General features: G+C 37.5%; 1 protein-coding gene across 2 annotated transcripts in view; it reads left to right on the top strand.

Annotated features, from left to right (window-relative positions):
• Nucleotides 1–17,024, top strand: part of LOC124799262 (MPN domain-containing protein) — a 158,482-nt gene that overhangs the window by 93,066 nt on the left and 48,392 nt on the right. For both annotated transcript variants that reach the window (XM_047262825.1, XM_047262824.1), the window contains one exon: nucleotides 14,480–14,728. In XM_047262825.1, the coding sequence (XP_047118781.1) occupies nucleotides 14,480–14,728 (249 nt within the window). The remainder of the gene's footprint in view (nucleotides 1–14,479; nucleotides 14,729–17,024) is intronic.

Genomic DNA, 17,024 nt, shown 5'->3' with positions numbered 1-17,024 from the left:
AATTAAAGTGTTCAAATGTAGTATCACCAACTTCAATACATTTAGTGATCAGCTTTTCATATGACTATAGATAGGGCAGAAGCATATCTGTGGGAATGTCAGCACAGGTGTGTATGATGTAGTCGATCGTGGCTTTGTGGCCTGTTGGCACTTTCTGGTGCACATTACCTTTTAAATATCCCTACAGAAAGAAATCCAGCAACATCAACTCCGGCAACCAAGTGGGCCAGTTAATGGGGCCACCTCTGCCGATCCACCAACCTGTGTAAACATGGTCTAATACCTTCCGTGCTTCAGATATTTAATGCACTGGGCAACAATCATGCTGAAACCCCATACACTGTCGAACATCCAGGGCTACATCCCGCAGTAGTACCATCTCTCAGTGCAATGTTCACCTTCCTGCAGTTGTTAACATGGGCACCTCAGTCTGAAGCACGACGTATGTGAGAAGCCCTTAGTAGCTCGCCTTCCACAAATTTTACTTTAAATTGTGACTAAAGCAGTTTTGCTTTGTATTTCTTTTATACGTGATGTGTAAGTACTGCTTCCTTTTGTACTGTTAATCCGTTTTCAGTTTTGAAACTGTGTTTCTGTGCTTTTGCATAAGCAAAATGTTACCACGTCTGCTGTTGTCATATAAAACTTTGCCTGTGAGTTCAAGTACTAAATACTGTTCATTTTAACATTCAGCTGTCTATATTTTAAAGGTTAAGTAACCCACTTATATTTACAGCTGCCAGATGGCTCTCTTGGTGTCATGTTCACCTGACCGCACTTTTTAACGCGGGTGCCTCAGTCCGTTGCTACCTGTGGCTTTACAGATATGAGTAGCCCATAGTGGCTTGCCTTCATGCTTTCATTTTAAAAAAATTTGTAACTAAATCCCTTCTGGCCTGTTATTTATTTTATACGTGTCATGTAAGTACTGTCTCTGTCTTGTATTTTATATAATTTTTTTTCCCATAAATTTGTAATTATGTTACAGGCCGCTTTAAACATTTAAATTCTGATAATGGCACTATTAGAAGTGCTGAAACCTGGTTAATAAGACTAAAAATTGTGACCGAGGGCTCATTTGTTTCAACATTATAACACATTTGCTTCATTTCTTTTTGCTGGTCTGTACGGCGCCATCAGGATTAAAGGTGTTCACAGCCTTGTAAAAGAATGCACAAGAGCAAGCTTTCTCTGGAAAAATCTTGGCATACAGGGCAACAACAGCCTTAACATGGGGTTCCCATTGAAGATTTCATAGTTGCCACCCACTACCCATACATGGGTAAGGTGGCAGGTCGAATGTGGTATCATTGGATGTTCCCCTACGAGACAAACAAATTTGAATTAAAACATTTTTTATCTGATGTGTAGTTTTTTAGATATTTCAATGTCATCAGTTAAAATGAACTTCCTGTGTATTACATGTATATATTTCTATATTATAAGTATTAACAGTATACATAAATTAAAGAATTAGGTGCCTAAAAACACGGCCGTAATAGAATTCAACATTGTGTCAAAATTTCAAAGCGATCGGTCAAGAACTTTTGGAGTTTAACTATTCTGAGCAAACCAACATTTTCATTTTTATAACACTTCCCCTTTTATGACATATATACCAGACAGTGTTCCAGTAAGTATATAAAAACACATGAGTATTCGAATGGAACATTGTGCCAAAATTTCAAAGCAATCCATGAAGAACTTGTGGCAATTTGAGATTTTTGTTGAGCATTTTTTAATATGAAGGTGGAAACTTATTGAAACAATGTTTTATTACTTAATCAGCATGTACATAACAACTTCTACACACCCTAGAACACATAAGAACCACAGAGTAATTATAACACAGCAGAGTAAACAAAAAAATTGTCGATATCAATATACATAACTTAACATGTCCCCTTAAATTGACATTGACACACAGTATGAAGTCTAAAAGTACAGTCACGCCTTCACTTATTTCACAAGGCCCACAGATTCTCACACATTTTTCATGTCTGGTATTGCTAAGTGGCTTTGTGAAAGCACCGGCTGACATTTCTTCAGAAGGCAGATGTTCAACATTAACAACACCTGACCCAACATGCCTTCTTGTAAAATGATACTTTATATCCATATGGTTTGATCTAGAGTTTGTCACTAGATTATTGGCAAACTCAAAGACTCCTTTATTATCATAATATGCTGTAAATGGCTTTATGACACTTCTTGGCTCTACCTCAAACATAAGTTGTCTTAACCACAGAAAATCTTGAACAGTTGATGCCAAGGCCTTATAATCAGCTTCACAAGTAGAAAGTGCAATAGTTTTTGTTTTCTACTAGACCACGAAATTAAAGAGTTTTGTAATTTTATGCATGAACCAGTTACAGAGTGTCTGTCATTGATTTCTTTCCCCAATCTGCATCACTGAAGACATACTCTAGAAAATTCTAGCTTAAATATCTAAACAATCTTTTTACTGTCAACCAATGAATCTTTTTAAAGCAATGATTATATATGCTAAGGAGACAACAGCAAAACATGTCAGGTCTGGAGATATGGGATAGATGTAGGAGACCTCCTATTGCTTCTTGAAATTTTACTTTGATATCATGTGATTCAAGTGCTTCAAAGTCCAAACCAAGTTCAAGTGGTGTTGCATCGGCTTGGCTTCATTAATTTCAAATTTCACCAGAACTTTTTTTGCTTAGGATTTCCGGGAGGCCCAAATTTTTGCTTTATCACAATCCCATGTAATTTCCTTGCCTAGGTATTGGCGTATCTGTCCTAAGTCTTTTATCTAAAAATGTCTCTTCAAAGAACTTTTGAATTGGTCCAAAACACTTCTGTCATTTGAGAATAACAGCACATCATTGACATATAAAGCTATGATCACTAGTTTGGTGCCATCTCTGTGGAAATCGATACATGGATCAGTGTTTGATCTGTTCAGTTTTTTGATTTCCATCCCTATCAGCCTGTTTGAGTCCACAAACAGCTTTCTTCAGCCTCCAGGAGTTGCAAAATTTTCTGGTGAAATGACAAATTTCTTCATTTAAGTCTCCATAGAGATAAGCAGTAGTGATGTCAACATGGTTGATCAGGTTCTCTCGAGCTGCCATAGGCAAGATATATCTAATGGATGCATGCTTGACCGCTGGTGCAAAGGTTTCCTGATAATCAACACCTTGAACTTTAGCACATCATTTTATCACTAGGCGTGCCTTCAATGTTTCTGGTGTACTGCTAGTCTCAGGCTTTATTTGTAATACCCACTTAGTCTTGAGTGGTTTATGTCCCCTGGGTAGCTCTACTTCTTCAAATGTGTTATTACGAACTAGAGATAAGAATTCTTTCTTCATTGCTTTTGCCATTCTTCATTATTCGCCCCTTTCAAAGCTTCCTTGACGTCGATGTCTTCACTTGGAAGTCCTTCTTTCAAATAGTAAGTAACATGATCTGGCCTTGTCTTGGGTTTTGGTTCGCTGCTTGACCTTTGAGGTGTAACCTCGTGAACTATGTTTTGGTTCTCATGACCCACATCTTGAGCCTCAGTTTGTATTAAAAGGTTCATCATCACTGTCTTCTGATTTAACTTTTTCTTCAGTTTGTGAAGTATTGATGTCCTGAAGAACTGCTTCTTGTTACAATCCTAAGGCATTTGTGGTCTTAACGTTTTCTGTCTTCGAACTTGAAAAACTCTCCTCTTCCAGGAATTTTACATTCCTACTAACAGTTATCTGGCCAGTCTCCGTATTGATGAATCGATAGCCTTTGGTTGCCTGACAGTAGGCCACAAGTGTCAACTTCTGTGACTTTGTATCTCACTTCTTGCAGTGGGGTTTTGAAATGTGAACCATTGCACTGCAGCTAGAAATTCTCAGACATGATGAACAAGCCGTAGTCCTATGCCAAAGTTGATATGGCGTCTTATCTTTGATAGGTACGCAGCTGTAGACACAGTTTTAGCCCAATACTCCTTTGGTAGGTTAGCATCGAACATCATAGCACTACCCCTTTCAACCAATATTGTATTAGCTCTCTCAGGAACACCATTCTACTGTGGACTGTAACATACTGTAAGCTGGTGGATGAGACTCTTAGAAGCCAGAAATCCTTTTAGTTCATCATTGACATATTCCTTTCCATTTTCAGACCACAACTTCTTAATATTTCTACCTGTCTGCTTTTTCACCATGGCTTTGAAGTTTTGAAATATCTGTATTACCTCAGATTTTTTCTTCGAGAAATAAACAAACCTGAGTCTTGAAAAATCATCAGTAAATATGAGAAAATAATGATTTCCACCAATAGACTCTGTCTCCATTTGCCCACACAATTTTTTATTAAAAGTCACTTTATGTCCTTTGCTTGCAATTTTACTAACTGAGAACAAATTTACAGTTGAGTTGGGGATGTGAATCACATCAGATGCTTCTACTTCTACTGTTTTATCACCAGTATAGACGGTCAGATCAGCACTTCCAGTAGTCTCTACTACTAAGCCATCACCTCCCATGCTGGTTACTGAACTATTAGATGGCTTGACATTATGAAGCTTCATTCCCTCATTAGTAATGTGAGTTGGGGCACGGGAATCTAAATACCACATATTCTCTCTATGAGACTGCTTACCATCATCAGCAAGAAAAGCTTTCTTTTGCTGTGTCTGTTTCCTAAGTACATATTTGTCATCATTATTTTTGATGAGCCTCCTCCTTTTTCGTCCTTACTAGAACAATATTTAGCAATATGAGTTGGTTTATTGCACTTGTAGCATTTAATAGTACATTTTGTAGGCCTCTTCTTATTTGTATATTGAGCAGATTCTTCATTTCCATTTGCATCTTCGGGTTTATCTTGTAGCAGTTTCACTTTAATAGAATGTCCCATATACGTGTGCCACTGTTGTCAAGTGCCATGATCATAGGCTGATAATAAGCGGGTAATCCAGCCAGAAGCAAAGTTCCTATCCACTCTTCACTCACCCCAAACTTCATTTTGTTTAACTTAAACACGGTCATTATTATACAATCTCAGTAGTCATCTATTGACTTGCATTTATCTAATTTGGTGGTGATTAATGAAGTTCACTCTACACGTGAGTCTTGTGTTTTCAAACGCCTACTTCGGAATAATTCTTCTTGTCGACGAAAAGTATAATCCGAGAATGTGCCTTTTTGTCTCTTTTCTTCCAAGAATTGTCCCATTTCGTCGGATCCGAAGGAGCATTGCCAACAACATCCCACAATTTGTCATGGCCCAAATATGCCTTCATGACAAATTTCCATGTTGAGTAATTTTCATGCCTGATCAACTTTTCAATCACTAGAAGTCCAATTGAGACTATACCACTCGTTTTTAGCTTTGAGTGGGAGAAAAAATATCGGCAGTCTGCATTCAAGAGTGATCAGTCGGCAAAATATGAATGATCGGCACATGCATAACTTACGAACCGGCTCTGGGTTTCCGCACACAGCTTCGATTTTAACATTTATAAAACCTTACTTTCACACTTGTGTCTGGACCCATAACCTTTTGTTTAGCATTTTTTAGTATAAATGTGAAAGCTTTCTGAAACAACATGTTATTAATTAATCAGTACATGCACAACAACTACTACACATCCCAGAACACATAATAACCACTGAGTAATTATAAGACAACGGATTAAACAAAAACATTGTCGATATCAATTTACATATCTTTACAATGCTGAAGAAATGAAATCTATTTCTGTATTTATAGAGAAATTATAGATGTTCCTAATTGAAAATCCTCTAAAGTTTTTGACCGAGTGCTTTGAAATTTTGGCATGATGTTCCATTGCTACACATGTGCGTTTTTATTTACCTACTTTTCAAATATAAATGATACATATATTTAGCAATGGGGAAATGGTACAAAAATCTCTAAAAGTTACATATACCTGTATTATACATGATATGTTAAAGAATTAGCACCTAAAATCATGCCCTTATTAGAATTCAACATTATTTCAAAATTTTAAAACAATTTGTCAAGATTTTAGGAAATATACGATTTTGAACAAATAACATTTACATTTTTATTTATATAGATGTGATGCTAGAGGACGTAATGCTACTTTCTCCTGAATTGTGTTTGTTACTTACTACACATTTTCTTACTGCAGTAGAAAAAATTGAATATTTATGCAATGTTTATTCACTTCAGTATTGGCGTGGAAACAGTCTCTGAGAGCTTCCTATTGTCTTAAAATGGTTCAGTGAACTGTTCTTTGAACCCAGACCATTACCTTTTGTGAACAGTGTTCTGACTGATTGAGCTATCCAGGCACAACTGCCTCCATAACAGCTTCAATTCTGACAGTACCCTTCATACTTTTCACAGAGCATTGCCTATGAAAGGCAAGGGTCTAGGTTCAGTTTCTGGTCTGGCATTCAATTTCAGTCTGTCCGGAAGTGTCATGAGAGTATACTCTGTTTTGCAGTTGGAATGATTCATTCGGGAAACTTCCTGCCAGACTGAGAATGAAAAATGAGCCTCTGCTTTTTTGTGTGTGCTCTTACATAATGCTAAGAGCATGACAGGATTATTGAAAACTGACATCTTAATAGCAGCAGGCAGAGAATATTGTGCTCTTGAGTGGGATAATAAACGTAAGAAAATAAAAAAGAAAGAAATGTGAGAAAGTTTGTAATTAAACGGAACATGTGAGAGAAGTTAAAATACTTTCAAGCATTATTGCATGATGAAGATGGTAATAAGCAGAAGCAGAGCCTGGAAGACAACGATGTTGTTGTGGTCTTCAGTCCAGAGACTGGTTTGATGCAGCTCTCCATGCTACCCTATCCTGTGCAAGGTTCTTCATCTCTGAGTAACTGCCGCAACCTACATTCTTCTGAATCTGCTTAGTGTATCCCCTTGGTTTCCTTCTGCGATTTTTACCCTCCACGCTCCCCTCCAATACTAAATTGGTGACCCCTCGATGCCTCAGAATGTTTCCTATAAACTGATCCCTTCTTCTAGTCAAGTTGTGCCACAAATTCCTCTTCTCCCCAATTCTATTCAGTACCTCTTCATTAGTTACATGATCTACCGATCTAATCTTCAGCATTCTTCTGCAGCACCACATTCCAAAAGCTTCTATTCTCTTCTTGTCTAAACTGTTTTTCGTCCATGTTTCACTTTCGTACATGGCTACACTCCATACGGATACTTTCAGAAAGGACTTCCTGACATTACATCACAAAAATGAATTACATACAGTACTTTTAATTGTGCACTCTTTGTGGCACATCTGTGCAGCCAACAAAGTCAGTAATGCAATTTAATGCTTGGTACTTGAATCAGAAGTACCTGGCTCTATCCTAAATTTAAAAAATCCTTTCTCGTAATGCAGTGACAAATTGAGGAGAGGTGGTGGTGTAACATTCCTACGTACCAGACCTGACACCAGTTTCCTGTGTCAGACTCCAAACTGCTACTTGGTGTCTCACTGAGAGTGAGTGTATGACATTTATGATAACAAGTAAACCTCCAGTTCCTTAAAGCAAAAGTGTCCAGACTTGCTAGTACTGCAGACAGCAAACCATCTACTGGTGACTACATAACGGCTGCAAAAGAAAGAGTCGTTATGTCATTTGTTTCAAAAATATCCTGGGGAGGAATATACCATCTAGTACTTTCCCCAAGGGCCCCCCCTCTCTTTTCCGAGAGTGAATGAAAGACAATAAAAAAAATTGAAACAGTTAATGGAGAGGGGTAGGACTGCCATCAGATCCATTGCGGGCCACAGAATGTGCATTTCTGCTTTAAATAATGTAACTCCCATATATAAAACAGCTTCAGATGTTTGGTTACTTTACAAATGAGTTAATGTGTTAAATATTTGACATTACGCTTGTAAGCATGGGCAGTTTAAGGCCCAAGTGACTCTGGGCGACAAGCTGAGAAGGGTGCCGGAGGTGCTAGAACGACATATCTATACAGAACATATCACAATTAGTAGCAGCCACTTGGGGTGCTATACTGAGAGGGGCACTTGAGTATAAGATTTTTATGCATTGCATATTACATATAGTAGCAAAAACTGACACGGGCGACAGTGTACAAAAGAAAAGGGGGTTGGGGGTGGAGGCGCGAGATGATAAGTCACTCATGTGGAAAAATGTTCTCAAACCATCCCTGCATGTAAGCAAGAAAAAGTTGAGAAAAGTTTGTTGTAATTTACTATGTGCTTTGTTTATGGAACATTGGATGAATGTAGTCTGAGTAATTTGTGCTCGTTTGCAACCAAAAGCTAGTCCTTCACACATCTCACTGTTTATAACACTGTATCTCCTGAACTGTTTGTCATACATTGATATAATTTTTAGGTAGATTCAGTGATATATCTAGATACTCTCTGCAAAGTGTTTTACAAATAGAGTTACAGCAGACTCTCTATAATCCGACACTTCACCAATCTGACGCAATGAGCCAAGATCGAGTGTCGTGGATGGGTGGGGCCACTTCAAGTGAACAGTTTAGTAAACAATACATAGTCAGCCACTAATTGTTGATTACTGCGTACATTGTGCAGTCGAATTAGTACCCTCTTTAACTTGACGGTGATAGTGTTAGGTGAATGTTTTGTACTTTTCTTACAATATGTCTCAAGCAGATAGTGAAAAATGTAAACACAAAGCATTGACTGTGGTTGAAAAATCTGAAATTATTAAAAAATTAAACAAAGGAGAAAAAAGTAGTGATTTAGCTTCATTTTATGGCATTGGGTGTGCTACCATTTCTGAAAATAACAAAAATCGTGATGAAAGTGAGGGGATTGTGTACAATTTGAACAGCAGAAGAACTGACAGGAAAGTGATAAAAACCGGTGAATACGCATTAATTGAGGATGCTTCAAACACATGGTTCCTTCAGGAATGTAGTAAACACACTACAGTTTCAGGAGGTCTTATCAAAGTAAAAGCGATACTTTTCTATAAAGAAATTATGAAAAAAGATTATTTCTACACAACTACCAGATAGCTTGATAAGTTTAAAAAACTGTTTGGTATCCACTTGCTAACCACAACAAGAGAAAAAACTCTCTTGTGACTTTGAAGCTGCGGAGCTGTACAGACAAAAATTCAAGAAAACTTTAGAAGAGTTAAATCTTTGTCATGATCAAGTTTATAACGCAAACGAAAGTGGATTGTTGTGGAAAATTTTGCCCAACAAAACATTCGTCCGCAAAGCATAGTGCTCCTGGCAGAAAAATGTGTAAAGATAGGTTGATATTTATGTCATGCTCTGCTGCTAATGGATCACACAAACTTGAGCTGCTTGTCATAGGAAAATCAAAAGATGCTAGGACTTTAAAAAATGCAAAACATCTACTAGTCAAATATAAGACGAAAATAAATCTTGGATGACATGGTGATTGTTCAGTGAGTGGTTTCATAAGAAGTTTGTGCCTTTGGTCTAAAAATTTCAAGAAGCAAAATTTGTCTCAGAAAGCTTTGTTGGTGTTGGATAACTGCCACAGATATCCAGTTGAAGATGAACTTGAATCCAAAGGTGGTTTGAAAAAAGTGAGGTTTCTTCCCCCAAATGTAACCTCTTTGCTACAACCTATGGACCAGATTATTATCCAGACTGTTAAGGTTCATTATAAAAAAAGCCTAGTTTGTAGTGTAATTAGCAAAAAGAAAAGTGTTAGTCAATCATTAAAAGAAACAAATGTTAAAGACATTGTTTACAACCTTGCTTAGGCTTTGGAAAGTGTTGGTATCTGCATATGGCAAACTGCGTCCAGCTCTTCTTTACTAAACAAGTCCAAGAAATGTTTTAAAGAAGATAAAGGGAATGAGAAAGATGTTGACCCTATTAAGGGGATACGGAATCACCTATCCCCGCAATGTTAATATATGCCTACTATAGGGAACATTTTCTCACAAACTACTGGAGACAGAGAGGTAAAAATTTTACTGTATGTGCATTCATATGTTACAACAATACTGAAACAACAGTTTATTGTCAAAGTATTTTCTTACAGAGATATTGTACATTTATTTTTAAGTAAATTTTTTCCATCGCTTTTTACTAGACTATCACCCCTAAGTCTTTTGTAAATCAAGTAATTAAAAAATCGTTGTTTCAGTATGTAATAGGGACCTATGTCACTACGTCATAAAAATTTCAGACTTCTAGGTTGACCAGTACCTGAGATAATGTTCCTAGATGAAGTAAAAAGTAAACTTACGGGAAACGGAGAAAGAAGATTAAAACATTCCTGATCCGTAGCTAATACCCCCTTCACAGTCTTCATAATCATCTTCAAGTCTTCTTTTGGCATTCCTCTGCACCTGTCTTGCTTTTTTCACTAATGTCTTGATTATATTATCAGCATGCCTTAGTCTGTGCTGATCTAAAAAGAACATAGCACGTACCGTACGGGAACCAACACACATACCCAACTTTTGAAGGACCTGGCATTTAGTTATATTTCCAAGATTGAAGGTTGCCACAGCATCATACACACCAAAATGTAGTGTATTAATTCCGACAAACACTGTTTTTGGGAGACGATGCCATATCACACTATTCAAGCACTCGTTGGGGTTCTGCGTTTTTCCGTGAAGACATTTCATCAGAAGACTTCTGTCAGCCAGATCTCTGAAAATGGGCTTTATTTCTGCCATGATGGCTGATGGTAGACTGTGGTGGTGAATGTATTTCTCTCCTGTTGTTAGTCCCCTATTGTATTTACACCAGCTGTTTTCACCTTTGGGGCACACACCATGTTGTGGATGCTCATCCGTGGATGCGGTGTCGAAATATAAAGCCCATATAGCTCTCCTCATTTCTTCAAGATTGCCTGTATTTTGCCTGATTGCAAGGCCATAGCAGTTCTGAATGTGGTTTATTATGGAATCAGTCAATCTTCCTCTGCCATCCAAGGTTTTCCCATCATCTAGTTTTTTCCCTTTCATAACTGATTTTAACCTTCTCAGCCTGGCACCCATTCTCTTCTGCACATGTCCTATACATTCAAGTTTGCTTATATTTACACTGTTCCCATATGGTTTGCTTTCCAAAACTTCTTTGAATGCTTTAGAGTCACCATCTCCCAGATATTTGACATAGCGAACATTATACCACTGTGAAGAGCGATGAAAAATTTTCTTCACCCCAGCAACCTCCATGCCACCACTACTACCATAATAATTAGCAATACAGTCATCACTGTGTTCATTTTTCAGCCTGCCTGTGCACCTACAGTATTTAGACATTATTGCAACATCAATAACCTTGCCAGTATCAACACTAGTTGCTGTTACAACACCATTGTTGGAGGTGTGGCCCCTTTTCTGCCACGTGCCATCAAACGCCACTGTGAGGTCACGACTGCCGTCATTTTCTTCCACTGCTTCTTCCACAGCAACCTGCATTGACTTCTGTGCTACATCTTCAACTGCAGATCCTAGTACATAATTGTAAGCTTCAAACTTTGAAGGTGCACTTGGAAGATTTAGAACACCACATAGCATATCACCAGCTGCTTTGCCCTTACCAATTGCTCGCAATCCATAAACTAACCTAATATTTACACTATAAAGTTCAGTTTTCTCGTATCCATTATTTACAGTTACTGAAACCGAACTTGGAAACTTACAGCTGTATTTACAAACACTGCATATTAAATTAAACTGGGCAGCCAGGCCAACATGGGATTCTACTTTCAGAGAAACGTTTCCATGACATTTTTTGCAGCACAAACTGTTTTCAAGAGCTTCACACAATATATTCGTATCAATGAGTTCAAAAACTTCATTCCCTCTATCAAGTAAATTATATTTCTCTTCCAAATCTCTTAGTTTTTTATGAGAAGCACTGTTTTCATTTGGTGTAAGTTCGTTCGGCAAATCAGTAATAAGTGGATTCACATTTTCCAACAGTGATGATGATGAACTGCTTTGCTTTGCTAATGAATCATTATTTCTTTTCTTTTGCCAGTTCACACGCTTTTTAAATACTTTTGCTTTAGCTCTAGGCATTTTCACTGCGAAAAATGAAGCACTAAATACGAAATAACTCAACAACAACTACTTTCTTATATCACACTGTTTACAAAACAGTCCCGCCACAAAGTCAAAGAGTAACTTGAGGAAACCAGAGAGAAACATTTTCGGGCAACTAGTGTATAAATAGTCGCTGGAAACCGGGATATTTGAATTCATGTCACTTTAAAGGTACTGCCAAAAAGTTCATGGTCAGCCACGAGAGACGTGTATAACTAAAGCGCAATACCCGATCTCACAAATATATAAAAATAAAATAGTTATAATTGTAGTAGAGCTATGTATGATACGTCATTTTAAAGAGGAAACATGGCAGAATATAATACGCCAATAAAAAAAAAATTCGATTTTTTAACCCAAAATCCGATTCCGTATCCCCTTAACGACGAGATCAAGCTGCTCCAAGAGACAGACAATTGATATCTGTTCAAATGATTCTGAAACATTGTGTGTTAACCACACAAATGACTGGTTATTCGGAAACAAAATGAAAATTGTCAGCTGATGAGTGATAACAATATTATTCATGATTATGGCAATGTAGAACAATGGGAAACTTTGACAGTACAGGCCGAACGACATAGCGATGATGTGAGTGCTTTTAACATATGTGTCACTTGGCCTGAGGGAAACGACGCAGAAGCAGCTGATGTTTTAGTTTGGAGGAGGCAGCAAGAGAGAGCTCTAAAATCTTCTTTGAACTCGAAAAAACCAACAAAGATTGACGACGTACTATCACAGAAGAAGGCGACTGATGAAGATGAATGTAAAAACAATTTATATATTAAACGACGTAAAGTATTATTAACATATGATCTGAGTTCTACATATAATTATTGTTTTGTGAGTCAATTAAATGTTTTAATATAAAAAACCAGCAATTTTCATTGAAAATCCAGTAATTTGACATTTTCTATAATCCAGCATATCCCGGTCTCATATGCATCGGACTACAGAGACTCTACAAAATGTTGTGTCTGATTTTGAAGTTTTACTGCTCACTAGTTTTTCACAGATCTAAATGTTTATGACATAAAATCTCCTGAACTGTGTGTTTTGCAATGATATAATTGTGCTGGTACATTCAGTGGTATTTGTGGATGGTGTCAGCAAACTTCGTTGTGAATAGAGTCAGAGGTAAAGAATTAATAAGTTAAAACATCATGCCTAATGCTGGAGTTTGACTGCATGAACGACAAAAATTAAGCAATCAATAAAACTTGTTTCATTTCGCCATTATGTGGGTGAGGGCAAGGGGGTGGGGGGTCATAAGAGGTTTGAAATTATGAGTCAAGTTTGTTATAAGTCACTAAGTGCTGTCATTCTCAAATACTGGATGCATATAGTCCGGGTATTGACACACCATCAGTTACGGTGTCGCAATACAAACACACAGTTCCTAACTGCAACAATTGTCTTAGTATGTTAAACTTTTGACATAAGATTATACCTCTTAATGAAGAGATTAAGACAACATTTTAAATTCTGTCACTAATTACACAAAATACTGAAAAATAAAAATTGTTTTGCCCGCTTGAAGCCCTTAGGTAGGCAATCCGCAGCTTGCACTGGTTTCCGGGATAGCAGTTTAGTAATACAGATAATTGGTCTGTTGGATGGCGACATTAGTTCTGTTGCCTCTTGGCACTATTAGAGAGGTGCAGGCTATGAGCTGTTACTGGCGTACACTCTCTCTTTCATTCCAGGCTTATACCTAACAATACAGAAACTGCACAAGCACTTGTCACAGTCATTTACACAAACACACACACACAGAGAGAGAGAGAGGACACACACTTCAGAACAGATTAGAAAAAGGATCAACTAAGCACCTTCATAAGAACCTTGCTTTGGCAACAATGTGATGTTTCTGCATTGTCATCAGTGCTCACTGCCTGGGTATGAGACTAACTTTATTCTTCTTCAAACAGACTTCAATGTGTGTGCTTTTTTAACTTCCAAGTTGGGTCCTTATTTTAACCTTTGTAAGAAGTTGAAATGTACTTCTTACTAAGTGGTTTCCTCGGGTCAGATGATTTCTTATTTGACTGCTTAATTCATAAAGATTATATGTCTAACTACAGTCTGTTGTTGTGGGTCAATTAAGTGATATTTATAGCAAATCAGATTTACATGAATATGCAGCTTTAGTTGAAAAGTGAATTTTGGAAATGCATTCTGATTCGGAATATGTTGTTTTTTGTCTCTAGTCATATTTGTCTATCATCATGTGCTCTTAATAGACACTTAGATAAGCAGCATTATTCCAGGTATGACCTTCATGACGTTATAGTCCACACATGGCTAAAATTGAACAAAATGTTGCATAAGAGAGAATTAAGTGCAAGATAAGAAAGAGAGAGAATGGAAATAAATGAGATAACTTATTGCTATTTGGTCGTGTTTATACAGTTTTCTTCTTACCTTTCTGTACACCATTTCAGATCTCGCAATCACACATGCGTTCCCCTGCAAATGTCGCTTGGGAGACAGGGAGATGGCACCACTTGTTGAAGCAGATATTTACCGTGCAATGGAACAACGTCACCTTACGCTTGTGGGATGGTATCATTCCCATCCCTTCACAGCAGCCACACCAACACTACGGGATATAGATGCTCAGTTGGAGTATGAAATAAAGATGAAAGGAAACAGTGATGCTAGTTACACACCATGTGTTGGTGTCATCTGCTGTAAGTTTTCAGTCAGATCTTATTATTGTCTAAGTATAGTCTTTTTAAGTAGTTATTGGTGTTTTTCTTGACTGTATTCTTCAACTAGCATCATTCATCTTTTTTAACTGTCCTAGGTATTTCAACAAAAGCAAAAGCTATAATCAATTGAGTTATTCTGCAAAGTATTAGTAAACTCTTGCAGAGCAGAACTGTGAGATATACCAATAGCATCACATAAACAGAGTGGCAAAGAAGGAATTCATAATTTTGAAATCAAATATAAGGTTAAAAAAGTTTTTCCACATGAATCCAATAAATATTGGGGTGGTTGCTTCCTTTTTGCTCTCTATTTGTTTTTAGAAAGAATTACTGCTTCAGCTGCAATGACATTTCAGTAGTAGTAGTAGTAGTAGTAGTTGTTGTTGTTGTTGGTGTTGTAATAGTAGCAGCAACAAATGACCAGGTATTGTGTCATATTCAGAAAATTAAAGTACTTTAATTTAAGTTACCCATGTTTTTACGAATGACTAATTGAAAATTAATAATTCCAGTCTCTCTTTGACTCATCTCTTTCCTATTTATTTACAAGTAATACTTGTGATTTTCTGAAATTGTCATATTCATTGAACTCTTAAGCATGTTGTTGTTGTTGTGGTCTTCAGTCCTGAGACTGGTTTGATGCAGCTCTCCATGCTACTCTATCCTGTGCAAGCTTCTTCATCTCCCAGTACCTACTGCAACCTACATCCTTCTGAATCTGCTTAGTGTATTCATCTCTTGGTCTCCCTCTACGATTTTTACCCTCCACGCTGCCCTCCAATACTAAATTGGTGATCCCTTGATGCCTCAGAACATGTCCTACCAACCGATCCCTTCTTCTGGTCAAGTTGTGCCACAAACTTCTCCTCTCCCCAATCCTATTCAATACTTCCTCATTAGTTATGTGATCTACCCATCTAATCTTCAGCATTCTTCTGTAGCACCACATTTCGAAAGCTTCTATTCTCTTCTTGTCCAAACTATTTATCGTCCATGTTTCACTTCCATACATGGCTACACTCCATACGAATACTTTCAGAAACTGCTTCCTGACATTTAAATCTATACTCGATGTTAACAAATTTCTCTTCTTCAGAAACGCTTTCCTTGCCATTGCCAGCCTACATTTAATATCCTCTCTACTTCGACCATCATCAGTTATTTTGCTCCCCAAATAGCAAAACTCCTTTACTACTTTAAGTGCCTCATTTCCTAATCTAATTCCCTCAGCATCACCCGACTTAATTAGACTACATTCCATTATCCTTGTTTTGCTTTTGTTGATGTTCATCTTATATCCTCCTTTCAAGACACTGTCCATTCCATTCAACTGCTCTTCCAAGTCCTTTGCTGTCTCTGACAGAATTACAATGTCATCGGCGAACCTCAAAGTTTTTATTTCTTCTCCATGAATTTTAATACCTACTCCGAATTTTTCTTTTGTTTCCTTTACTGCTTGCTCAATATACAGATTGAACAACATCGGGGAGAGGCTACAACCCTGTCTTACTCCCTTCCCAACCACTGCTTCCCTTTCATGTCCCTCGACTCTTATAACTGCCATCTGGTTTCTGTACAAATTGTAAATAGCCTTTCGCTCCCTGTATTTTACCCCTGCCACCTTTAGAATTTGAAAGAGAGTATTCCAGTTAACATTTTCAAAAGCTTTCTCTAAGTCTACAAATGCTAGAAACGTAGGTTTGCCTTTCCTTAATCTTTCTTCTAAGATAAGTCGTAAGGTCAGTATTGCCACACGTGTTCCAGTGTTTCTACGGAATCCAAAGTGATCTTCCCCGAGGTTGGCTTCTACTAGTTTTTCCATTCGTCTGTAAAGAATTCATGTTAGTATTTTGCAGCTGTGACTTATTAAACTGATAGTTCGGTAATTTTCACATCTGTCAACACCTGCTTTCTTTGGGATTGTAATTATTATATTCTTCTTGAAGTCTGAGGGTATTTCGCCTGTTTCATACATCTTGCTCACCAGATGGTAGAGTTTTGTCAGGACTGGCTCTCCCACGGCCGTCAGTAGTTCCAATGGAATATTGTCTACTCCGGGGGCCTTGTTTCGACTCAGGTCTTTCAGTGCCCTGTCAAACTCTTCACGCAGTATCTTATCTCCCATTTCATCTTCATCTACACCCTCTTCCATTTCCATAATATTGTCCTCAAGTACATCGTCCTTGTAGCCCTTGTATAGACCCTCTATATACTCCTTCCACCTTTCTGCTTTCCCTTCTTTGCTTAGAACTGGGTTTCCATCTGAGCTCTTGAT

The sequence above is a fragment of the Schistocerca piceifrons genome, chromosome 5, assembly GCF_021461385.2.
Source record: "Schistocerca piceifrons isolate TAMUIC-IGC-003096 chromosome 5, iqSchPice1.1, whole genome shotgun sequence".
Taxonomy (NCBI): domain Eukaryota; kingdom Metazoa; phylum Arthropoda; class Insecta; order Orthoptera; family Acrididae; genus Schistocerca; species Schistocerca piceifrons.
The sequence above is the reverse complement of the archived record's forward strand: the minus strand, read 5'-3'. Positions and strand labels throughout refer to the sequence as shown.